At 35.3% G+C, this 26,134-nt stretch overlaps 1 protein-coding gene across 1 annotated transcript in view; it reads left to right on the top strand.

Moving 5' to 3' along the window:
* The window catches only part of PNPT1 (polyribonucleotide nucleotidyltransferase 1), a 46,284-nt gene that overhangs the window by 11,186 nt on the left and 8,964 nt on the right, over positions 1-26,134 (top strand). The window contains exons 6-21 of the mRNA XM_037527427.1: positions 511-574; positions 670-717; positions 1,846-1,959; positions 8,032-8,218; positions 9,383-9,434; positions 10,378-10,435; positions 11,878-11,974; positions 12,461-12,563; positions 15,840-15,910; positions 17,646-17,682; positions 19,281-19,347; positions 19,436-19,525; positions 20,450-20,503; positions 25,298-25,404; positions 25,844-25,915; positions 26,010-26,073. Of these exons, the coding sequence (XP_037383324.1) occupies positions 511-574; positions 670-717; positions 1,846-1,959; positions 8,032-8,218; positions 9,383-9,434; positions 10,378-10,435; positions 11,878-11,974; positions 12,461-12,563; positions 15,840-15,910; positions 17,646-17,682; positions 19,281-19,347; positions 19,436-19,525; positions 20,450-20,503; positions 25,298-25,404; positions 25,844-25,915; positions 26,010-26,073 (1,285 nt within the window). The remainder of the gene's footprint in view (positions 1-510; positions 575-669; positions 718-1,845; positions 1,960-8,031; positions 8,219-9,382; positions 9,435-10,377; positions 10,436-11,877; positions 11,975-12,460; positions 12,564-15,839; positions 15,911-17,645; positions 17,683-19,280; positions 19,348-19,435; positions 19,526-20,449; positions 20,504-25,297; positions 25,405-25,843; positions 25,916-26,009; positions 26,074-26,134) is intronic.

Here is a 26,134-nt window from a genome sequence, read left to right as displayed (position 1 = left end):
GAGTGATTGAGGTAGATGAAAACAGCTCAGGCTTGGCCTTATAACTGACTCTAGGACAATCAATACAACTAATATTTATTACCTATTTTATTACTAAGTCTTCTAAACCCCATTATATTTCAGTACTTTCTGAATTTTTTTTTTCAGAATAATTACCCATTACTTAAACAAGTAAACATTTTTATTTATTTGATAAAAATTAAAATGCCTTCCAAATATGCCTTTGCAAGGATGTCATAACTTCACAGGTTATTTTCTTTAGTACATAATATAGCCATTTTATTGCACTTTAAGGCAATTCATTGGTTTGTTTTGTCTATGCTTACAAACAAAAAACTGTTTTTATGTAATAGAAATAACTAATATTTACTGAATACTTTGAGCATGCTTAGTATTGTAAATGCTTTACATAGTATTTCCTGTAGTTTTCATATGAATCTTTTAAAGATGCTATTGTTTTTCTCTTTTAAAGATGAAAAAAATAAGTGCTTTGAATTTCCCTCCTATCAGGTCCTTTGTAATTTATTAGCAGTTGATGGTGTTAATGAGCCTGACATTCTAGCAATTAATGGTGGTAAGCATAATAATAAGGATTAAAATTATCACTTGATCTTTTTAAAGCAATGAAATATTTTTATTTCAGCGCTTATTTTTTTTTCTTTTTTTAAGCTTCTGTAGCGCTCTCATTATCAGATATTCCTTGGAATGGACCAGTTGGTAAGTTAGGATTTGAAAATTAAAAACAGGTTTTTTGAGGACATACCAGTGAGCATTCTATAGCAAGGGCATAGATTTACTGGCTCCTATTTATTACCTCTTAGGAAGTTGAATTAGGTTAACATTCTAAGAACTGCTTTCAGGTCTTTCAGACATTTTCATCCTTGTCTTAGGTTTTGTTTCTGATAGCAATATATTATGGTGTTAGAAACTTTATATCCCAAGGTATTTTGAATTCTTAGTTGCTTGTGCTTCAATTTTTATTTTTCTTTTTAGACTGGGAGATCGTTACACATAATCTTTCAGGATAGAACAAATATATTTGTTACGTACAGCTCTTGTAAGTTTTAATCGTGCGTTATAAAAAGGATTCATTAAGAAAATAATTGAGTGTCACTCAGTAATCTAGACACTGAAGGAACAAAAGTACTTAAAGAGTTATAGGCACTGGCAACAAAGATAAATGAGATAATTCTTGCTTTCAGCATAAGTAAGGGAAACAATTATTTATGAAGTATTATAAAGGTGTTCCCAAAATGCTAAGAAAATGATATGAAGGGTAGGCTAAGTTTTGTGAGGTCAGGGTGTCATAGAGTGCTTCGCAAAATACAGATGTGGGTCACTTAACTGTGAGGATATGTTTGGAGAAGTGTTTCAGTAGGTGATTTCATTATTGTGTGAAGTCATAGAATATATTTACACAAGCCTAAATGGTATGGCCTATTATACACATAGGCTATATGATTTAATGTATTGGATCTCTGTTGTATATGTGGCCCCTTGTTGGCTGAAATGTCATTAAGTGCACATAAGTATATTCAGATTTTAAGGTGAACCGTAGTAATATCAAATGGTAAGCATTTGCCTGGGAGAAAATAGAGTATAGACCAGGAGAAAAGCTTGAGTATGATCTTAAGTATGAAGAAATTATTTATTTAAGCAACCCAGAGTGGTCCATTGAGGCCAGAAGGTAGAGTGGAGTAGATAATCTCTGAGCCTTAAATTATCCATAGAAATATGGATTTTATGACAATCACAGTTGAAGATACGGGATTGAAGCCATTAGGAATAATGTCTTGAAAACTAACAGTTATATTAAACAATTGCCAATATTTTAATATATTCTAGGGGCAGTACGAATAGGAATGATTGATGGAGAATGTGTTGTTAACCCAACACGAAAAGAAATATCTTCTAGTACTTTAAATTTAGTGGTTGCTGGAGCACCTAGAAGTCAGATTGGTAAGTAATTTAAGTACTTACCAGTAATTTATTCTGGATTTTACTTATAAATTCTGGCTTCTTAAAAATGAGTTTAAATGTTTTTTTAATATAAGTATCTTTTTGCTAGCCATAAAGATTGTTTTGATTTATTGCTGCTCTATTTCTTACTTCATATTAGATGGTATTAAAATTATAGAATGTTATACAACTTCAAATGAAATATACAAAAATCTGTATTTATCAAGATAATTCTAGTAATTATTTTACTAATAAGGTAGCCTAAAAATTCAAGTTCTAAATCTGGTGATAAATGGCTTTTTTAGTTTATGTTAATATTGCTAATTCAGTCATTCTAAGCCTGCTTGATATACTCTTGAGAATGGGACAACCTATTTTGGTAGGTAAGAAACAATAAAGTCGAAGAAATGCACTGACCATGTGTCACCTTTATTCCTTGGAACAAAAATGTCATAATTGCATGAATGTAAATCAAGTCCTGGTTCTGCTTTAAGCAGCCAGAATAACTTGAGTTTGAAACCGAGCATGTATCACACAATTAGCCATGTGGCCTTGGACAAAGTAAGGTCTCATCATCAGTTTGTTATGCTACACATCATTTGATATCTATGTGTGTGTGTGTGTGTGTGTCAGTCAGTGTATGTGTGACTTGCAACCTTCTGATATGGGAATATTTTGATGAAATGTAAACTAATAAATTTTTAATGCTTTTTTGTACAAATGTGTAAAACACCTCATTTCTAGTTTCTGCTTTTGGAATATTGGTCAGTACTGGACTTAGAGTTAAGTACTTTATGGTAGGGGCCTCCATGGTGGCACAAGGGGTTAAGTCGCAGCCCTATGAAGCTATTGGCAGCCACTACAGCAGGACTTCAATCCCTGGCCAGGGAGCTAATCCACATGATCTCTCCTGTCTCTCCCCCTGCTCCCCTCAGCAGTGTATTTCAATCAGTCCACCTATTCTGTTCCCACTCTGTCTCTGGTGAATCCTCTCACCCCCACACCTTTTGCCTACACCCCAGTTCTTCTATGCATAAATAAATAAAATAAATCTTTAAAAAAAGAGAAGTACTCTATGGTGGACAAAGCACAAAAAAATTCGTATGTTATCAAAATAGATTTAAGGATTATGTTGTTTAATAGCAAGGTCCAAACAGGATGGGAATTTAATTTTCTCTCAGATCAAAGAAATTCAGAGATGGTGAATCTGGGACAGTCCACGTCTATGATTATGATATCTTGATAAATCTAAATTCCTTCTAGCTTTTTTGCTTCTCTAGTCTTAAGATGTTGCCCTCATTTTCATGCTTATGAACTGGCTACTGAAGCTTTCGCCAATTTATCTGACCTATGGGCTACCTAAGTAGCAGCTGAGTGAGTCACCTCCTTATTTTCAGAAATCTCCATACAGCAGTTTCCACTTAATCTCATTGGGCAGGATTGTGAAATATGATGAGAGACGCAAGGAAATGGTTTTTGGATTCTACCTCCAGGATTCATACTTTAGGGAACTCTCATGATATAAAGAGAGTATTCCAGGGCCTCCCCTAGCAACGCAGAGGTTGAGCGCTGGGTTGCGAAGCTGCCCGCTGCCTCTGCAGCGCCGGTTCAGTCCCCAGCCACTGAGTGAGGGTCCCACATGGCTTGCAGACCTCTCCTGCAGCCTGCTGCTCCCCTCAGCAGTGTACTTCTTCAGTCTGCCTGCTCTGCTCTTCGCTCTGACTCTGGTGAATTCTGTCACCCTCCTGCACTTCTGACTGTACCCAGTGCTTGTATAAATAAATAAATAAATCTTTTTTTAAAAAAATAGAGTATTCCAAAGATTTAGAGAAGTTATAAAAAACAGATGACCCTATTATCATATTTGAGCATCTCAGAAAAGGCCAAGTACTGGTTTCTATTTAAATTTCACTTGGTCAGCATCTGAATTTTCTTTTTCCTGAAGTTACAGTGTTCATTTATTTTCAATTAGTAAATTAATTGACTGCTTTATAGGATTGTGAAGATTAAGACACAGAAATGAACTTGTCTCTGATTGGTCATATAACAACTATCATCCTTAGAATTCAAACTCTAAAGTAGACATTGAAAGAATAAACTAAGGAGCTTTATAGAATCTGTGGCATACCCTAGAAATTTCCAGATGGTTCTTCTCTAGATGGAAGAATGACATTAGATACTACATAAACCATTAGACAGTAGTCTTAGGGAGACTGAGAGTGATTCAGCACCAGCCTTTAAGGAGGCAGGTTTCAGATATTACCAGCTTCCACTTTATGACTTTTGCATCACTTTTTCCATGAAGATACTCAGTCAACTTTTTGTATGTTAGTAAAGGTGCACTAAATATATGCTTTACCCTATGTTCATGTGTTAAAATTAATTTTGGGCCCATGTCAAACATAGAACCTCTGGGCTACAATATTCAAAAAAGTAATTGCCACCATTTCATTATTAAAATACATGGTGATATGAATCTTTAAAGTATGACCTTTTAGGACAAGAATAATTTCATTGTGGGCCTCCCCCGTGGCTCAGCGTTTGAGCGCTGGGTTGCAAAGCTGCCCGCAGCCTCTGCAGCGCCGGTTCGATCCCCAGCAAGGGTCCCACATGGTGTCCAGACCTCTCCTGTCGCCCACTGCTCCCCTCAGCAGTGTACTTCGTCAGTCTGCCTGTTCTACTCTCCGCTCTGGCTCTGGTGAATTCTCTCACCCTCTGGTGCCTCTGACTGTACCCAGTGCTTGTATAAATAAATAAATAAATAAATCTTTTTTTTTAAAAAGAATAATTTCATTGTGCTATTAGATGTTAGATTACTTCAGCAATATTCTGCAGTGTCATTTATATCATTCATCTTTCTAGTAATAATGGGGGTATACCAGTGACAATTGTATCTAGAATTTGATACATTTGTATCTAGAATTGATAACATGAGCTAATCTCAGAATTCTTTATCTTCAACTACTAAAAATGGCTAAGAGTTTAGAGCAATCACTTGATAAGCTTTCGGTTTAAATTTTTAGCCTCAGTGTCAGTACTGTCTAGTAGAACTCTGCAGTTAAGAAAATGTTTTATATCTAAATATGTGGCTACTGTGTACTTCATGTACACAATAGATATGGCTAGAGTGACTGAGGAACTGAATTTTATTATTTTAAATAATTTTTAATTATTTAAAATCAAATAGCCAAATGCGGTTAGTAGTTCCATAGTGGACTACACAGGTCTTTACATTCAAAACTATAAGGAATTTTCTTATACAGCATTTTGAAAAAAATGAAATGCTTTGAATGAATAGGTGAAAAGTTTATTTGAATAATATTTTCCTTTTTTTTTTAAGATTTATTTTTATTTTTATTTATACAAGCACTGGGTATAGTCAGAAGTGCGGGAGGGTGAGAGAATTCACCAGAGCCAGAGCAGGGAGCAGAGCAGGCAGAAGGACCGAAGTACACTGCTGAGGGGAGCAGTGGGCGGCAGGAGAGGTCTGCCTGCCATGTGGGACCCTCTTCCGGGGTCGGGGAACAGCCGGGGATCGAACCAGCGCTGCAGAGGCTGCGGGCAGCTTCGCAACCCAGCGCTGCAGAGGCTGCTGGCAGCTTTGCAACCCAGCGCTCAACCGCTGTGCCACCAGGGAGGCCCTGAATAATATTTTCTTTACAATATTTTCATCTTTTTAAAATCAGTTTATTGAGGTATAATTTGCATACATTAGATACTTTTTTTTCTTAAATATCCAATTCAGTTTAATTTTGTAAAAGTGAAAGAGGATGTCATGGGAATACAGAAGAAAAAAGAATATAACCATCTCAGTATTATCAGAGGAAGCTTCTTGCTTCTTGTGAACTATTAAAACCTAACTCACTTGAAATATTAAAACCTAACTCTCTTCTTTTATGTTTTAATATTCTACACTTAGAACCATAATAGTTTTGCTTCAACCATCAAACCTAATTTAGAAAACTCAAGAGAAGGCAAGCATATTGAATTTATCCATATTTTTACTTAACATGTTCTTTTCCTTCCTTATATTACATGGTTTCTTCCTTTGTTACTGTCTTTCTGTTTAGAGAACTGGCCATACTTTCAGGGTATGGGTGAGTGACCAATTTTCTTAGTTCCCCTTTGTCTAAAAGTCTTCATTTCTTCTTTATTCCTAAATATTTTCACTGGGTATAAGATTCTGGGTTGACAGATCTTTTCAGCATATGAAATCTGTTATGCCACTTCCTGGACATGCCATGATTTCTCCTAATCTGCTAATAGTAAATTGTTATTCCCTTGAAGTAAGGTGTTTTTCTCTGGGTGTTCCCAACTTTTTTTTAAGTTTAATTACTATATATCTTTCTTTGGTTTACTTGATACCTTGAATCTGTAGATTTATGTTTCTGCCAAATTTGGGAAATTTTTAGGTATTTTTTTCCTTACTGCTTTTCTACCTTGCTGCCTTTCTCTTCTCTTTCCAGAACTCCAATGACAAATATGTTGTACCTTTTGTTGTTACAGTTTCACAGATCTACTTCATTTGGCAATGTAATTATCACATATAAAATACATAATGGGATTTTTTTCTTCATTTTTAGATTACACCTAGAAGCCTTAGAAATGACAATCTAGATAATAATCTTTATGACAGCATAATGATCAAACTTGTCAGATATAATGGTAACTTACGCATTCACATGATCTTCAACTTTGTACAAGTTGAAAAATGACACACAAATGAGCAGGAGTCTATCTTTTCAGCCTTGCAGAAAACAAAAAACAAAGCAGAATTGCAGATTTTATTAGATACCATGCTAGAACCCCTAATTTGTATCTTCCCTGCTTTACACAGCAGATTTACTAGTACAGAACCATAAAAGCAACTTTTTTATGGTGGTAGATAAGGCTCTTGAGTTGGCTTACTTGAAACAGGATCACTTAAAAAGGTTACCCCACCTATGCAAGAATTAGACAACATGATGAGTCAGATTTAGGTGGGAGATCGTATAATTGTTAATCAGGAAACATTGGAAACCTACTGTGTTGCTTTTTTTTTTTTTTTTTTTTTTTTGTATTTTTTTAAAAGATTTATTTATTTATTTATACAAGCACTGGGTACAGTCAGAAGCGCGGGAGGGTGAGAGAATTCACCAAAGCCAGAGCAGGGAGCAGAACAGGCAGACGGACGAAGTACACTGCTGAGGGGAGCAGCGAGCGGCAGGAAAGGTCTGTGCACCATGTGGGACCCTCGCCCAGCAGCTGGGGATCGAACCGGCGCTGCAGAGGCTGCGGGCAGCTTCGCAACCCAGGGCTCAACCCCTGTGCCACTGGGGAGGCCCTGTTGCATTTTTTTTTTAGTATCATAATAAAAACAATCTTATTTGAAAAAAGTCATTGCTCTTCAAGATGTAAATGTGCCTTTCTTTTATCTTATATTCTGATTTTATTTATTTTTTTGTAAATTATTTTATATAATTCTTACATCATTTTTCACTTTTGCATAATGTATGCATTTTCATTTTGGTTATATTCCCCAAACAATTCCCACCCCCTTTTTCTGACCCTAATCTTTCTTCTCCTCACCCCATCCCCCACTGTAGTGTGTCTTTGGGTCTATAGTTGCTTGTTGATTTTTGATTTTTACTTTATTGTAATTAGTCTTTTTCCTGGTCCCTTATTTAGGCTTTCTAAATTGTGTTGCATATTTTTTTATTTCACTTGTAGTACATATTACAAAGAAATATAGTTGTATACTTTAAGAGGTGAAATTTGTGGTATTTGAAATAATATCTCAATAAAACTGTTAACAAAACATAAGTATGCATGGTTTGTTTTTTTCATTTCTTAGAGAAATCCCTGATTTAAGAATTTAATAATAATAATCAAATTGCAGATATCAAGGTTTTATTCATTTACTGTTGTTACATTTTGGAAGTGTTTCTGAGGAAAGAAATCAAAGAGACGTTGTGTATACCACTAGTAAATAAAATTGACTCATAGTATGTTTGTCATGTCATAGTATTTGAAAATGCTATATTGGTCAGTGGTTTCGATGGAAATCCTTTTTTTCTTTTTCTCTTTAAATAGTTATGTTGGAAGCCTCTGCAGAGAATATTTTACAGCAGGACTTTTGCCACGCTATCAAAGTGGGAGTGAAATATACCCAACAAATAATTCAGGGCATCCAGCAGTTGGTAAAAGAAATTGGTGTTACCAAGAGGACACCTCAGAAGTTATTTATCCCTTCACCAGAGATCATAAAACACACTCATAAGTAAGAATATATGTACAAAAAAAATTTGAAATTGTCATCACTTTTAATTTACTCTCAGAAAATTTTCCATGAAAACACAGTTCATGCATTACTTCATAAATAACACCTCTCTGTTTGAAGAATCATTAACATCAATATTAATCTAATGCTTTAAAAAGGGTAAACCTGGGCCTCCCCTGGTGGCGCAACTGTTGAGCTCTGGGCTGCGAAGCTGCCCGTAGCCTCTGCAGCGCCAGTTCGATCCCCGGCTGCCAGTGAGGGTCCCACGTGGTGCGCAGACTTCTCCTGCCACCTGTTGCTCCCCTCAGCAGTGTATCATCACTCTGCCTGTTCTGTTTCCCACTCTGTCTCTGGTGAATTCTCTCACCCTCCTGCACTTCTGACTGTACCCAGTGCTTGTATAAATAAATAAATAAATAAATCTTTAAAAAAATAAAAAGGATAAACCTGCATACCTCTCAAGGGCCTAAGTTAGTTTTCAAATGAAAGAATGAATTTATTGGTCAAGATTCAGATAATCCACATATAGCTGTATGGCAGGGAAAGAGGATAAAGTATAAGATATTTGAATATCTAAGGAATCTGTTGAGGTTCTCAAAAGGAAATCAAATATAAACACTATACTGTATGCCCAGTGCTTAGAATACTGCCTGCACATGAGCAGGCACTTAGTAAATGTGAGTCCCCTGGAAATTACTATATTTGAAATATATTGAAAAAGTTTGTATTTTCCTTCAGTGTTAGTCTCATAACCATCAGTCAGAGATTAAATAAATATAAAAATAATTATAATTATTAAAATAATTATAAATTGCTCCCAGCAAAAGCATTTCCTATATAACAAAATGTATAAGACAAAAACAAGAAGTTTAAAGTATATGTGAGAAAAATCTGAAGTGAAATTAATTGAACAATTAAAACAAGAAGGGCCGACATAATACTGTGTGTAATTCCCCTGAGAAGTGGAGAGGAAGAAATTTGTGTCTTGTATCATAAATAGTAAACAGATTAGCAATCTTAAGGAGCTATAAATACATATTTTTAATTTTTTATGAAATGTTTATATTAAATATTTTAGGTTATTATTAGATATTTCAAATTTATTTGTAATAGAAACTGCTTCCAGATACTGTTATACTGACATTTATTTTGTGTTTAAAATAGGCTCGCCATGGAAAGACTCTATGCAGTTTTTACAGATTATGAACATGATAAAGTAAGTATTCCTGAATTTTGTCTTAGATAATTGTTTTGGGCATTCTTTTTTGTCACAACTCATGTAATTTTGTTTATAAATTAATCCCATTTTAATGAAAAATCTTTAAACAAAAAGTTTAAAAATATTTGCTTCTCTATTCTCTTTTTGTTCATTAATACAAATTATAGGAATGTGTGTAAACACATTGAATATTTTTTTTATAAGATTTATTTATTTATACAAGCACTGGGTACAGTCAGAAGCGCGGGAGGGTGAGAGAATTCACCAGAGCCAGAGTGGGGAACAGAACAGGCAGACCAATGAAATACACTGCTGAGGGGAGCAGCAGGCGTGGCAGGAGAGGTCTGCACACCATGTGGGCCTCTCGCCAGCGGCCAGGGATCGAACCGGCACTGCAGAGACTGCAGGCAGCTTCGGGGCCCAGCGCTTAACCACTGCGCCACCAGGGGAGACCCTAAATACATTGAATTTAACAAGTAATTTTTTTGTGAATCAATGAACAGTTCTAGTCTTTAAAAAATAGCAATCTCAGTATTCTTTTTTTTTATATTTTTTTAAAATATTTATTTATTTATTTATTTATTTATTTATACAAACACTGGGTACAGTCAGAAGCGCAGGAGGGTGAGAGAATTCACCAGAGCCAGAGCAGGGAGCAGAGCAGGCAGAAGGACCAAAGTACACTGCTGAGGGGAGCAGCGGGCGGCAGGAGAGGTCTGCGCGCCATGTGGGACCCTCCTCCGGTGGCCTGGGAGCAGCCGGGGATCGAATGGGCACTGAAGAGGCTGCGGGCAACTTCGCAACCCAGCGCTCAACCGCTGCTCCACTGGAGAGGCCCGAAATCTCAGTGTTCTTAAAATGTATTAATTGTGTAGTAATTTAAAAATAGAAGTGTTAAGTGTTGCTACCTATGTATAACTGTGTCTCAACTTTCTTTTAGATTTCCAGAGATGAAGCTGTTAACAAAATAAGATTAGATACAGAGGAACAGTTAAAAGGTAGCTTTTTTCTAATTTAAAAAGATTTAAAAGAAATAATATATTTTTAAACATTTCAGTTGTAAGAACTTACAGAAAACCTTTTATTCTCTTTGCTCCTTAATATTCTTACTAAACTTGTGATAATTTAGCACTAACTTGGGATGTATCACTAACTTCTATAAAATGTTTAAGTACTGTTCCTGACACACAGTGTGGTTGCTGGCCAATGTAGAATGTGAAATATTCCTGATCTTTTCTGTATTAGACGTTTACCTTCTAAGATGGGTAACGTTATAGGCTGTTATTTGAAAACATTAAAGATATTTTGTATTTTATTTTTGAGCTCTTAATCTGAGAAATTGCAGTAATCATGTGCTTGGCACATACAAAGTGTTCAGTTGCTGTTAATTGATGCTGTTTTTATTAATATCATGTGAAACTGTAAAATTTAGATTTTAGAGAATTTACCTCTCTAGAAATTATTAAGCAAAGGATTTTATTATATAATATCAATCACACAAACTGCATGTATACCAAGCCTGACATCAAATTCTTGTTATAACATTTTTCTAATAAACAAATACCTTCTCGGGCCTCCCTGGTGGCGCAGGCAGTTGAGCACTGCACTGTGAAGCTGTCCGCAGCCTCTGCAGTGCCGGTTCAATCCCAGCCGGCCAGGGAGAAGCCCACATGGTGAAGCAGACCTCTCCTGTCTCGCCCACTACTCCCCTCAGCAGTGTATTTCTTCAGTATGCCTGTTCTGTTCCCATCTGTCTCTGGTGAATCCTCTCACCCTCCCACGCATCTGGCCTGTACCCGGGTTCTTGTATAAAATAAATAAATCTTTAAAAAAATAATATAATAAAAATACCTTCTCATCTGAGCACCTTAAGATTAAAAACTCTGCTTATTAGCATTGATATTAAGTCTGTAATAGCCACTGAAGAAAATAAATATTGTCATCATATTTCATCCAATTTATTAAGAATGAAAAGTCATGTAATATCTGTTGCCCTGCTTAAGAAAAGTGACTTTGTATTATACATAGTAAAAAATATAAGCTCTCTGCATTCATAAAATATTTTCATATTCCAGGTGCAACCCAGCTAAAAGCATAAAAGTTCATGTTAAAGTGTAATATTAAAAGTTATTCTTGTCTGACAATGATACAGTATTTTATTATCTCTTTCATGGCTCTTATGGAAAGCTAATTTTAAAGCACTCTTGTTCCAGTAGAAAGTAAACTAAGTTCTCAGTAACAATCTCTTTGAAGTATTAAATACTTGGTGTGCCTCTCCTACTTGAGAACATTTGACTTAACTACATTGTTTTCCTGAGGACTAAATGTTCAGAATCAATTCCTTTGGCTTATCCCCCTAGTTAATTTATTTGATATTGTGAACTTAAGAGAAATCATCTCTTCCAGAGAAAAACCTTCATTTTTGTTCTTTCTTCCATAGAAAAATTTCCAGAGGCTGAACCATATGAAATAATAGAATCCTTCAATGTTGTTGCAAAGGAGGTTTTTAGAAGTATTATTTTGAATGAATACAAAAGGTAAACATGCACCTTTTTGATGGAATTAAACATATGCTCTCGCTGTAGTTTGCTATCAAAGTGGCAACTTGCTCAAAGCAAGAAACTGGCTTTTTTTCCAGTGACTGGTGAAGAATTATAACACTTATTTTATAAATGTGCACATATTGAAGAGTATGTGTATTGTGTGGAAGTGTGTGTGTCTCTGTATGGGTCTTTTGGGTAGAGTAATATTTTATATTGGGTTGTCGGAAAAGTCATGACTTTTTATGTTTTTTAAGGAAAAATGCCTCATGATTTTTCCAATGACCCAATATATCTTTGACTGCACGTCAGAATTACCTGAAGAGCTTTTAAACAATACAGGTATATGGGTTACAGCCCTGGAATTCTGACTCAGTGAGACTTACCTTGAGGCCCTTGTGTCTATATTATGATATGTAACGAGAGTTAATATGCAGTTTTTCTGATTTCCAACACTGCTTTAAATATTTATTTCCTTTATAGGTGTGATGGGCGGGATTTGACTTCACTTAGAAATATAAATTGTGAGGTAGACATGTTTAAAATTCTTCATGGATCAGCATTATTTCAAAGGGGACAAACACAGGTAATGTAAAAAAAACAATTATTTGCTGATTCTGGGTTGCTTAATTAGATCAAATATTGTATAACTGCTATAGGTTTTTATATGGAATGTATTATCTATTCACTTAATATTTGATACTTCAAAATATATTAATAGCTTTATTAAAGTATGACTGTCCTACAGAATACTACAAATATTTTTAAAGAGTCGATTTGATAAATGATCATGTGTGTACAATTGGCAAACTATCACCATTGTCAAGATAATGAGCATAACTATCATCCCCCAAAAGTTTCCTCATGCTCTGTAATTCCTTTTTTATGCCCCTTCCTTTTCCTCAGTCAACTATTGATCTGCTTTAGTCATTATAAACTAGTTTGCATTTTCTAGTGTTAGCTTGCTTTTTATTACATTATTCTTTAGTCTCAGGTACACAAAAATGAGTCAGTCATACTCCTCAGCTTATGGCATATTGTCATTGTTGGTCTATTTAAGGTGCCCGTTTGTTTTCTCCATGTAGCCTGTACCTCAGTCCTTTTCCCTACGTAGCCACCACTTTGTTGTATTTAATATATATGTGTATCCATTGTTTTGTGTATAGTATTATACTCTATGCCTCTTTCTTTTTTATTCATTTTCTGAATCCGATTAGTATAAATTCGTGCATTATTGCTTTAATTTTTATTTCCCTGATCACTAGTGAAATTGAGCATCTCTTTATATAATAGCCAATCAAAATTGTCACTGGATATACAAACCATACCCTGGGAGACAGCACACCCCCAGAGCACTATTTTCATGTAAGGTGGTATCTCCTGGAATTCTATACTGTGATAGTGCTGGTTCAAGCTTGCTTTTTTGTGAATAACTGTACATATGCTTTGCCCAATTTTTTTTCTCTTTTGACATTTACTTTTTCCTTCAGTTTTCTAGTAAATTCGTAGTGCTTTAAAATTAATTCTTTTCAGTAACCACTCATAGTATGTGTCATCTTCTTTGACATAATGCATTTTAACTTTGCTTATAGTGGCCTCCTGTATATCTAGAGTGAATCTGAAATTTTTTATTTTTATGGAGTAAATCCTTCCCGTTTTTGTGTTTGTTTTGTAAAGTCTTATTTAAGAACGCCTCCCTTGCCCCAAAGTCACAAAATTATGCACCTTTTTCTTTTTTCTATTAACTTCCTAGCTTTAACTGTCAAAATTGGGTCATTATCAATCTTGGAATTAATTCCTGTACATGATGGCAAAGTGGGAACCACCATGTTATACAAGACTATTTATACAATAAATACTGTTATACAATAGTTATACAATACTATAGAATAATTCTATATTCAGTTATACAATACTATTGAATAATTCGTTTTTCCATTGACTTTTGTTACCACCACATAAATAAACTATAAATTTTTTATCTATACTCTCCCGTTGTTCTATGAGTTTTCTGGGTCATTTTCAAACTTCTAATGTGTTTTTGGGGTATGAATAATCTGAGAAGCAAATCCCCTTCCCATCCCATCACCCCCAAATTGTCCTGATTATTCTGGTATATTTGTTCCATCATTTGAATTTTTCATGTTCTTTAACATACCCTTCTGGGATGTTAGATTATAATTTCCCTGAATTTGTAGATTAATTTGAGAGAAAAATTGTATTTTTAAAATTTTGATCACAGTTTTTACAATACCTATAGTCTATCTCACCTTTAATTCCAGCACAGAGCATTATCCTGGGGTGTTTGCTCCTGTGCTATAGGTGTTTAAACTCAAACTTAAGAAAGTGTTCATTTATTATTTGGTTTTAGCCTTTGTGTGAGAAATGACTAGTGTTTTGACTATTCCAGCCTTGGCCCAAATATATAGTAGCTTCTTCTATAAATCTCTTATATGTTGTTTATATATACAACTTGTTTCTCCTTACTGAATGAGACTCTAGCTGTTCTATTTTGAAAGCCTCAAAAAGCAAGTAGTCCTTGCTGTGAACCTCCATCCCTGCAGCTCTCCAACAATGTACCCTGTATCTTTTGTACCAACTCTGTGCACCCTCTTATCCAGTGCTGTACTAGGTCTTAGGAATCCTAGATAGGGCCTCCCTGGTGGCTCAAGGAGTTAAGACGCAACCTATAAAGCTATCCGCAGCCGCTGCAACATGTGTTCATCCCAGCCAGGGAGCTACCCACATGGCACAGCAGACCTCTCCTGACTCTCCCACTGCTCCCCTCAGCAGTGTATTTCAGTCACTCTGCCTTTTCTGTTCCCCATTCTATCTCTGGTGAATCCTCTTACCGCCCACAATTCTGGCCTGTACGTATGCATAAATAAATAAATCTTAGAAAAAAAAGAATCCTAGATATTGGCATATGCCTGAGTGAATAAGAATAAGGGTTCTATACTGCAAAAGCCCCTTTTGTGGATTGTACTGCCACGGTGTCTGTACAAACACAGTTCACTTAAAAGTTTTTCCAACTCCCTTCCACCAGACCATTGCTCCTAGTGTGTGCTGTGGGCATCTGTTTTTCCTTCAAGGATTTTTCCCTTTGTTCTGCTGCAATCTAGTTGTCATTTCATGGAGGAGGCAAGCCTGGTGTCTTCACTCTGCTGCCATCTTCCTGTAGGTACTTTTAAGACTTTTGTCTTTGGTTTTCACCAGTATGACTATGAAAGTATTTTTTTAGTATTTATCTAGTAAGAATTTCCTGCGTTTGAATGTGTAGATTTGTTTCTTTCATCAAACCTGAGAAATTTTAGCCGTAATTTCTTCAGATATGTTTTGAGTACAATTATAATAGCTCGCAAAAGTCCTTTACTGTTAATCCAACATCTGAATCGACTGAGAGTCTTTCTCTTGAGGGAGGGTCCTATTTCCTGCTTATAGATTGTATCCTGGACATTGTGAATGATACATTGGAGAGTCTCTGGATTAGGCTATATCACCAAAAAAAAATAAAGAACATTTTAAGCAGGCAGTTTTACTGGTCAAACCTTTATTGAGGCCTCCTTTATGGTCAGTTTTTATAAAACTCCACTCCTGCCCTCTTTCCCCAGCACTCCTAATACAGTCTTTTATATCAATATATGTTAGATGTTTTGATTGCTGAGGTTTATATATAACACTAATATTTGTAGAATGAATAAATATTTACTGTATTAAGTTACTACCAGGACAAGCTATGTATAAAATAGACTTACCATATTCCTTTAAGAGCTAATGGGGTTCTTTAAATATTTTTCGTTTTCATCTTTGTAAAATAGAGGTAAATAGAAGCCTAAAGAGGTTTTTTTTCCTTCTTTTTTAGGTGCTTTGTACTGTTACATTTGATTCATTAGAATCCAGTATTAAGTCAGACCGAATTATAACAGCTATAAAGTAAGTTGTTTTTTATTTGTGATGTTCCAGTATCTAAATGAAAGTCATATGGTAATTATTCATTATTAATTTTTTAAACCTGTATCTGTGTATTTAATTACTGTTTACATAGTAAATAGGAATTTTATTATTTTAAGGGATTATTTGAGTGATATTTTTTATTATTGGTTGGAACACATTTTGATAAAGCTTATAAATTTTTAATGTAGGGACATTTAGTTTTTTCTCTGTCTCTAGAACCATTCTTCAGGACAAATTTTGCTAGGTAGTATTGAGTAGATAACTTTATTATAAAGAGAGCTATATAAATAATGTATTATTTAATATATATTAATAAGAATTTCAGCTGCTGAAAAGAACCTGGAGAGTATTAACAAATGAAAGAAAATCGCATCTATTTTCAAGTTACATTTAAGTTTGTGTTCAGAAATACTTGAGTCTCTTCCTTTATTCCTAAAAAGTTAGCAATTAACTCATTTGATCAATTTTAGATTATGAAAATGTGTATTACAGTCCCCACCAGTATTATGGCATCAGATTCCTATGACTCACAGCTACAATTTCCTTGGTACCTAATAGAGTTGCTTCCCTTTCCCTGGTTAAGGGTCTCAGAAGACCACTGAACTTGCCTTCCTCTTCTGCTCAATTAATGAGGATAATTCCCAGTATCTTCTAGATAGACTCACTGATTGCTTATTACATATCTGATGAAACTGACCTTGCATATTTGTATATAAGGCTGGGCTGCTCATGTTAATCATAATCGCTTTTCTAGGAGTTCTCATACTTTCTTTGTGTTCCTGCCTTGGACAAAACTTGGTTGCCATACCATTCTTCACTTTGATTCCTTTCTCTACTAGAGCACTGGGGTTGGCCAGGACAATTCTTTACATTCTAGTCTTAGATTTATAATCTGTATAATTAAAGGGACACACATCACTCAATCTTGCTGGCCATCGGTTTCCTTATCTTGTGAATATGGGTAGTGATCTGAGCTAGTGATCTCTCCTCTCTAGTTTCCAAAATCAATGATTCTTTAGTTTTCTGAAAGAGTCTGCTTTTTAGATTTCTTTCCCCATGTTTTCAGTTAATGGTTATGCAAATTGATCTCTAGCCAAGGACTATCCTCTGCACAAAGAGGTACCTTCTGTAATTTCAAGCAAAGGGGACACTGTTTATGCTAAGACCCCATATGTTCCTATCTTTTCCAGATGAAATTGATTTCCTACTTCTAGAAATTGTATTCTTCCCATTCATCTCCTGCCCTCCACTGTGGCTCTAAATACAGCCAGAGCAGTTCCCTTTTCAGACCCTGAAAAGATCTTTCCTCTCAAATTTTTTTGATTAATATATAATTGTTTCGGCTATATCATATCAATTGCTGATCTTAATTTCATATGTTGAGTAGGAAAAAAAATCCTAATCCTGTTGTTTACCAAGTGTGTTTATGACATTTAGGATTCTCAGTAGTTAGTAATGCTTGAAATGTAAGTCAACTGTCTGAGTATTCAAATGTGTATATTTAAGTTCTAGTTGAAGTAAAATTGTTTTCTGAAATCTGTGATGAAGTCATTCATAAGCCCCAGGAAAAATTTTTGGTTTTGACATTCATCCTTCTGATTCTTAGAGTTTTGAATTTCAGACCAATTGTTTAAAAAAAAAAAAACCTTTATATTTTGTTAAGTAGAATAAATTAGTATATGTATGATTTTTTTGTATGTTTTTTTTCTTACAGTGGGATAAAAGATAAAAATTTCATGCTGCACTATGAGGTAAGGTGAACTTTCCTCATACATAAAAGTTAACAATGTAGTAGACTGTTTTAGTCAAGAAAGACTTGTGCCTGTTCACATGTGTCAGACAAAATGGGGTTTTTGAAATATCTCAAATAATAAATCACCTTTTCCCTTTAGTTCATTTAAATGTTCATATTTTCACTCAATTTATTAGTAATAAAAAGACTGAGGAATTTAATATTAAACTACTTTACGTGAAAATATAGTACTTTTAATTTCAGTATTTGAAGCCTCTATCTTGAAAGACTAGTGTAAGATAGAAAGTCGCTTCACTTTTGAATGACCCTTTTTGCCTGCTTAGAATTCCAATATATCAATTTTGTTGAATCTGCTATAATTAATAGAGAATATTTCTGCTAGAAAATATAGATCCATGAACTGGAAATTCTCTCAGATCTTGAGTCTCCTATAAATAACCTGTTCCTGATATACCTATATGCTGTAGAAGCCAGAGAGGAGGAGTAATTGAGTAAAACACATTCTTTATCATGAGCGGAAGAACACAGCAATTGTTAAAAAAGGACAGCTGTAAAAAAAAAATGCTGATTATTAGGAAAAAAGGTGAGGGGTTCTGATCAACAGAGAGATATGGCCTGTTAACTCATATCATCTCATTTTTCAGAACCTTTTTATTGTGAAATAAAATTCGGATACTGAAAACCATGTAAAGGGAAGCATGGCTTAAAGAGTTTTTAAGAGGCACCATGTAAGTCAGAGTATTTTTAGAATGTTGCCAGTCACTGCAGACACCCCTTCCATGTTTTTATCCAGTCTCAACATGCTTCTTCCCCTAAAAGTAACTACTCTCCTAAGGATTATAATGACCACTTCCTTGTGTTTCTAATATACACCCCAAATACTCTAGTTTTGTCCAGTTTTTAAAATTTGATAATACATTTTAAGTCTCTTTTAATATTTAGGTTCTCCTCCATCAGATTCTTTTCTTTACAGTCTATCTGTTAAAGTCCCATACCCATTTAACCTATGGAGTTCCCCACAATCTGGGTTTTGCTGATTGCATATTTATAGTGCTTTCAACATGTTCCTCTGGCCTTTTCTATCTTACAAATTGACTGGTAGATCAGAGATTTGATCAAATTCACCTTCCATTGCTTCTTTAATAAAATATTTTGTTAAAGAAACTGGAGTTCCAGTTTTCTATGGAAAATTTCTCAATTTTTCAAATGATCTTAATTTATATTCCTTTAAGACAATATATTGGTCAAATAAAACAGTTTGCAACTTCTGGTTAAAGTGGAAACTTCATTACTTTACATTCTTCAATGTATATCTCTTTAATATATATATTTTCTTTTTACAAAAATGTAATATTTTGTTATTTGTTAATAGTTTAGAACAGAAATCTATGGTGAATCCCAATCACCATTGACTTCCCATTTCATAATTTACATACACACTAGAATTAGCAACTTTAGTGATAGATTTGGTACATATTTTAGATATCCAGGCATTGTGTGTGTATGTGTATAATTTGTTTTTTTTATTTTAGTGTTATATCTTGAATATCTTTCCATATTAATTATATATGTGTATGTTTTATTTTGGTTTCTTAGTTTCCTCCTTATGCAACAAATGAAATTGGCAAAGTAACTGGTATAAATAGAAGAGAACTTGGGCATGGTAAGTACAAACCTGTAAATTTATATGGTGTTTTTATAGACAGTGCATTTTTTCCTATTGTCTTCTGTTATTTTCTATTCTGATTTAGGTGCACTTGCTGAGAAAGCTTTGTATCCTGTTATTCCCAAAGATTTTCCTTTCACCATAAGAGTCACTTCTGAAGTGCTAGAGTCAAATGGTATGGTACTGAAATACATTAATCTCAAAAAGACATACTCTCTGTTATATTAACTTTCAAAGAGAAAAACGTTTAATCATATATTTGTCTAAAATTGTTTTTAGCTGATGAGTTGTTTTAAAAGCAACATAAAGCAAATGTTTCTTAGGTATCTGTTAAAATACATAAATTTTAGGTTATTCGTTTCTTTATTTTTACAAACAAACTCTAGAGCAAGGCTTGGGGTGAGGAAGAGGAAAATAGGATGATCCTGTTAGGCCAGGGACAACACCTGTCATATAGCATAAATAATTAAGCAGACAACACAGAGGAAGACTGAGCTAAAATGTCATATTTCTGAGCTAAAATGTCATATTTAAAATAAAAAATCATTCTTATATCTAGGCAGGTATAGCCACTGGAGGCAGAAAAGGCACAGTTTTCAAAGATGTTGCTGACATAGAGCAGATGATCATAGATATTAAAGAAAAAATAATAAAGTAGACTCAGAATTTAACCCAGAGACATTATGTTCTCCACTGCATGTAACTAGACTATAGCTGTGACCCAATGAGAAAGCCAGAGCCCAGAGTCTTTAGCTATCTTCTGATTAATTAACTCTTAAAGAGGCATGCTGATCTTTCTAGGGAGTGTCTTAGAATCAGACTCTCTACAGTAGTGCTGTTCAATAGAACTTAATGTGATATAAGAAATTCTGTATCTGTATCTGAGCTAGTCAGCCACTTGTCACCAATAGCTAGCATACTGGTCTGGTAGCTCTGGTTTGTAGTAAAGGAGAAATTGCCCTAAGTGCTTGCTAAAATGAAAAAGGAATAGGGAATATTTATATTATTATTGAATATTCATAAGGAAACACCAATAATAACAATTTTCTGTAGTTAAGAAAATTAGTATATTTTAAAGCAAGTATTTTTCTTTCTATAGGGTCCTCTTCTATGGCGTCTGCATGTGGCGGCAGTTTAGCATTAATGGATGCAGGTAAAAGAATTACGTCTCAAAACTGTTAATACCTTATATACACTGATTCTTCCATTATGAAAGATTTCTTTAAAATTAGATTTTAATAAAATTTTGAAGTCAGATTATAAATTACCAAACCACAGGCAAAATGGTTACAAAGTGCAGTTTCAATTTCACATACATCTGCTGGAATTCTTACTTTTGGCTAAAAGCAGTACCCTAAATTTAGCTATCTACTTGATTTAGTGACCCAGCAAACTTTCTTACCTTCTAAAAGGTAAGAATTGATTCTAATCACCCAAAGAAGTTTGGATACTCTGCATAAGTATAATGACCATGAAGAAATTAAAATCTTCCATTCAATTTATGCAAGGCATAAAAAGAGCACACCACTCATAGAAGTATATGCAGAATTTTTTTTTTTTTTTTTAAAGATTTATTTATTTATTTATACAAGCATTGGGCACAGTCAGAAGCTTGGGAGGGTGAGAGAATTCACCAGAGACAGAGTAGGGATCAGAACAGGCAGACTGACGAAGTACACTGCTGAGGGGAGCAGTGGGCGGCAGGAGAGGTCTGCGCGCCATGTGGGACCCTCACCCGGCAGCTGGGGATCGAACCGGCGCGGCAGAGGCTGTGGGCAGCTTCACAACCCAGTACTCAACCACTGTGCCACCGGGGAGGCCCAGTGTATGCAGAATTTTAGGAAGACTGCAAGTGGCTCAACATAATAATCCCTGGTCTGAAAAACCAGAAAGGAGTCAACCTGTTGAGACTCTGAAAACAGTTTCTGCCAGTCACCAATGATGCTATTCAAGAAAACATTGAAAACATTCAAGAGGTCTCACCAAGAGTTCCCTGAAAAGTTCACACATTTACATTACTGTTATGAAAGATACAAAGGACAGCGTGATCAAGGATGAAATGAAAAAATGGTGTGAATACATAGCATTATTTAGAAAAATTAAAACTTAGCCCAAAGCACAAAAGATACTTCTTTACTTTTGTTCAGTGGAAGGAATTTGATATTTAAGGTAGCTGGTAAAATGCTGCTCCTGCCATATATATACCAAGCACTGACCTAAGCTCTTGGAACATAGTGGTAAAACATAGGCCCTGGTCTCATTGATTTTGTACTCATCAGTCTTCTCTTTTTGTTTTGGAAAATACTCCACCAAATCTTGAAAATCATGAACTGAAAGATAAAGAAATCATAAGAGAGTCTTTAACTGCTTTAAATTAATCCAGATCTTGTGGTATAGATAAATACCCATTCTAAGTAATCATGAGAACTTAAGGATGATATAATTGAACCATGTTCACAGTGTTTAAGAAATCATGGAAATTGGCATACTAAAGACAGAGTTCTTATGAAAGATAAGAAACATATTTTCTGTAAAGTATGACTCAGTAAACTTGATAGTGACCCTTTGGAAAACTTTTTAACATGTCATTAAAAAGTATAATAGGGGCCTCCCTGGTGGTGCAAGGGGTTAAAGCACAGCACTATGAAGCTATCACAGCCTGTGCAGCACAATTTTGATCCCCAGTCAGCCACATGGCACAACAGACCTCTCCTGACTCACCCACTGCTCCCCTCAGCCTTGTATTTCAGTCAATCTGCCTGTTCTGTTCCCCACTCTGTCTCTGCTGAATCCTCTCACCCCAAGCACCTCTGGCTTGTATCCCAGTTCTTGTATGCATAAATAAATAAATCTTTAAAAAAAAAAAAAGTTCCAGTTTGATTGTTTCTATTCCATCTATTAAAAAAAAATAGTATATTAGGGGGCCTCCCTGGTGGTGCTAGGGGTTAAATCTCAGCACTATGAAGCTGTACACAGCCACTGCAACACGAGTTCAATCCCTGGCCAGGGAGGTGACCCACATGGTGCAGCAGACCTCTCCTGTCTTGCCCACTGCTCCCCTCAGCAGTGTATTTCAGTCAAATCCACCCATTCTGCTCCCCACTCTGTACCTGGTGAATTCTCTCACCTCCTGCACCTCTGGCCTGTACCCCAGTTCTTCTATGCATAAATAAATAATCTTTTTTTAAAAAAAGTATATTAGAAAGGATGCTGTGGAGAGGAGCCAGAAAGGATATACTTAGGATATACTTAAAATAAGTTGTATCATAGCAAGCTTTCTGGTTTTGTAAATATACTAGATTAGGAGGTGGATGTAGTTGTTGATATCGTATTAAGAGTTCAGCATGGGGGGCCTCCCCTGGTGGCGCAGCTGTGGAGTGCTGGGTTGCGAAGCTGCCCGCAGTCTCTGCAGCGCCAGTTCAATCCCTGGCCACCGGCGAGGGTCCCACATGGCACGACAGACCTCTCCTGTCTCGCCCACTGCTCCCCTCAGCAGTGTGTTTCGTCAGTCTGCCTATTCTGTTCCCCACTCTGGCTCTGTGAATCCTCTCACACTCCCGCGCTTCTGACTGTACCCAGTGCTTGTATAAATAAAGAAATAAATCTTTAAAAAAAAAAAAAGAGTTCAGCATGGCAGTTCATGATACTGACAAATACAGATGGGTAACTGAAATGCTAAGTGACAATTTTGATCTCTAAAAAATGTTAACAGGATTAAAAAATATGTATGGAACCGAATAGAAAAAAATTAAATTTGACAAGATTGATTGTCAAGTTCCATGGGAAAAGCTCACAATGAGTATGCAATTCAGTTCAAACACAAGTGCTTAACCCTCTGTCAGGCGCTGTCCTGTGCTTCAGGGATACAAATTGGTGCCTACAACTTACAGGTGCAAAAGATACTAACAGATCAAAGAGGGAAAACAGATATATACAAAGCATACTATGTACAATATGGATGGAAAAAACTAGGGTGAAGGTAATTGGTTATAGAGACAGCTATATTTCATCTGATTTTAAAGGTTGAGTAGCTATTGATCAGACATATTAGGAGCAGGGCCTATATTTAATGCTTAAGGAATAGCATGTGCAAAGTTATAAAAGAGTGTAGTGTGTTTCTGAAATGTATTTGAAAAAAAGTGATGAAATAATAAATTGGACCATATTTATTATGGTCTTAAGCTAAGAAGGTTGAACTTAAAGCTGGTATTTCCCAACTCAGGATGTTGATTATTGTATATCATGAAAAAATTATTCTGTTCTAAAGTATGTTTGAGCAGAGATAATCAGGTTTATTTAATATGGGTTAAATAGACTTTGATATGCTAGTGTGGCTATTATATGCTAATTCTCTAGAAACAGAATGTAATATTACCCAGACTTTTTTGACCACAGAACATGACTACAAATTTCCTAAAAGTAGATAATGGGTATCATCAACCTCTACATAGATAGTAGAAATTGTCCCCTTTTTCCTCTCTTCCTCCCTCTCCTGCTGAAGGAAATCCAGCAGAACAAATCACAAGGACCTGTAGGAGCAGAGGCGCTTCTCAGGATCCATGTCTGTAGAAACTATGGTCATCTTTCCCCTTGGCTTGCAGTAACAGTATAGAGGCATCCAAACTCTGTTTTTCTATATGAGAGACACACTGAGATAGATACTGTAGAGAAAAAACCCTTATTTCTGGGTGAAGAAAAACGGAAGATTCTCCAAAGGCAGTGCTACTGGCAGAATCTTTGCGAGACTTATTCTTTCCACTCTTTTCTTGGTGATCCTCAATAAAATCAATGAGGGCTGTCCGACTTCTCTTGCAAATTTAAGAATGTCAGTGTCGCCTTACTCTATTCTTAATTTCTGCTTCCTTCTTTCTCTTCTTAACCCATGACTTTTGGTTATTTTCTCAAGTGTAGGGAAACTCATTGTAAAAAACATGTAGCTAAGTTGCTTAGCCCATGACCTTTTGGCTTGAGAGTTGGCATTTTATTTTTATTTCTAGTTTTTCATTATGTAACTCATCTTTAGTTAGTCATCCTCATCAGAATGCTTATCTTTATCTGAATTTGCCATTTTAATGAAAAAGATAACCTTAAGCAGACATAGAATTTCTGCAAATGCTCTGTGTGATGTTAAATGTCAATATCCAAGATATGTTAAGTAGGGGGAAAAATCAAGATGCTAAATAGTGAATGCAATTACTATGCTCCCATGAGTACACTAAATAAAAATAACACTTATAAATTCATAATTGTGTACAGAAACTTTCTAGGAAGATACATAAAACACCTAATGCTGGCTATCATGAAGAGGTGGATTGAGGGGTTCAAACTGGAAGGATCTACTAAATACATGGTTACTACCATGACCCCACAAGAAGAAAAAGGCAGGGCCTCCCCGGTAGCACAGCAGGTTGAGCGCCGCGCTGTGAAGCTGCCCACAGCCTCTGCAGCACAGGTTTGATTCCCGGCCAACCAGGGAGATTCCCACATGGCACAGCAGACCTCTCCTGATTCGCCTGCTGCTCTGCTCAGCAGTGTATTTCTGTCGTCTGCCTGTTCCACTCCCCGCTCTGCCTCTGGTGAATCCTCTCACCCTCCGGCGCCCCTGGCCTGTACCCCAACTCTTGTATAAAAAATAAAGCTTTAAAAAAAAAAGAAGAAAAAGGCAGCAGCAAAAAAAGCAAAATGGTAAACTGATTATGAGTTGTTTGCTATTACTAACAAAGATTTTTGCTGAGAATAATGATTACTTGTTTTTCTTTTATGTGACTTTATCTGTTTAAGAAGAAATGATGTATTCAGGTGGTATAGAAGACCTTTCCAACTTAGTTTTGGTGATTGTCAATTTAGAACATCGTCTACTTATATTAACGTAAATATCAATAGAACTAAAAATATGTGTATTATCCTGATGTACATATTACACACAAGTTTTTTTCCTCAATTATAGGGGTTCCAATTTCATCAGCTGTTGCAGGTGTGGCAATAGGATTGGTTACCAAAAATAATCCTGACAAGGGTGAAATAGAAGATTATCGTTTGCTGACAGATATTCTGGCAAGTATATTCACATTTTCAAATATTTAATGGAGACAACCATGCATACCTTACAAGCATCATATGCTTAGGAGAATGATATTACTTAAGCAATAGCGGTCCTTGTTTAACTTTCCTCCTCTGTTTGTCTTAGATTTGATAGGATGTGAGTTTAAAATATAAACAGTATGAATATCCATATTGGCTCATGTTGAGATGATTATAAGTTAATCTTTATGCATTTAAGGGGGGAAACATTTAAAAATCAAGTTGTATTTCTGATTAAATATTTGTGTCTTAAGTCACAAATTGGAAGCAATAGCTGTGTAGAAAATTTTTCTTTGTGTTTAATCTTAAAGAACATGGCTTACTTCTAAAGCTGTTTTTTTCCAACTCATCCACAATAGTCATGGGTGAATTTTGTTTTTATTTTAAATTATATCACAATTTCTGCCCAAAGGGAATAGAAGATTATAATGGTGACATGGATTTCAAAATAGCTGGCACTAATAAGGGAATAACTGCATTACAGGTATTTTTAAACCTATTTTGGTTGATTTTTTTTATAACATTTAAGTAATGTTATGAATCGGTATTTATATAATTTTGGGGCTTTTCCACATTAGGCTGATATTAAATTACCAGGAATACCGTTAAAAATCGTAATGGAGGCCATTCAGCAAGCCTCAGGTAAGCCAAACTAGTATGCCTGGTTCTCCTTTCATTCATTGCTTAGTTAATGGTAATAAAA

This window comes from Talpa occidentalis, unplaced genomic scaffold, assembly GCF_014898055.3.
Source record: "Talpa occidentalis isolate TD23 unplaced genomic scaffold, MPIMG_talOcc4v2.1 talOcc4.5, whole genome shotgun sequence".
NCBI lineage: Eukaryota > Metazoa > Chordata > Mammalia > Eulipotyphla > Talpidae > Talpa > Talpa occidentalis.
Note: the sequence above shows the minus strand (reverse complement) of the source record. Positions and strands in the feature narration are given on the sequence as shown.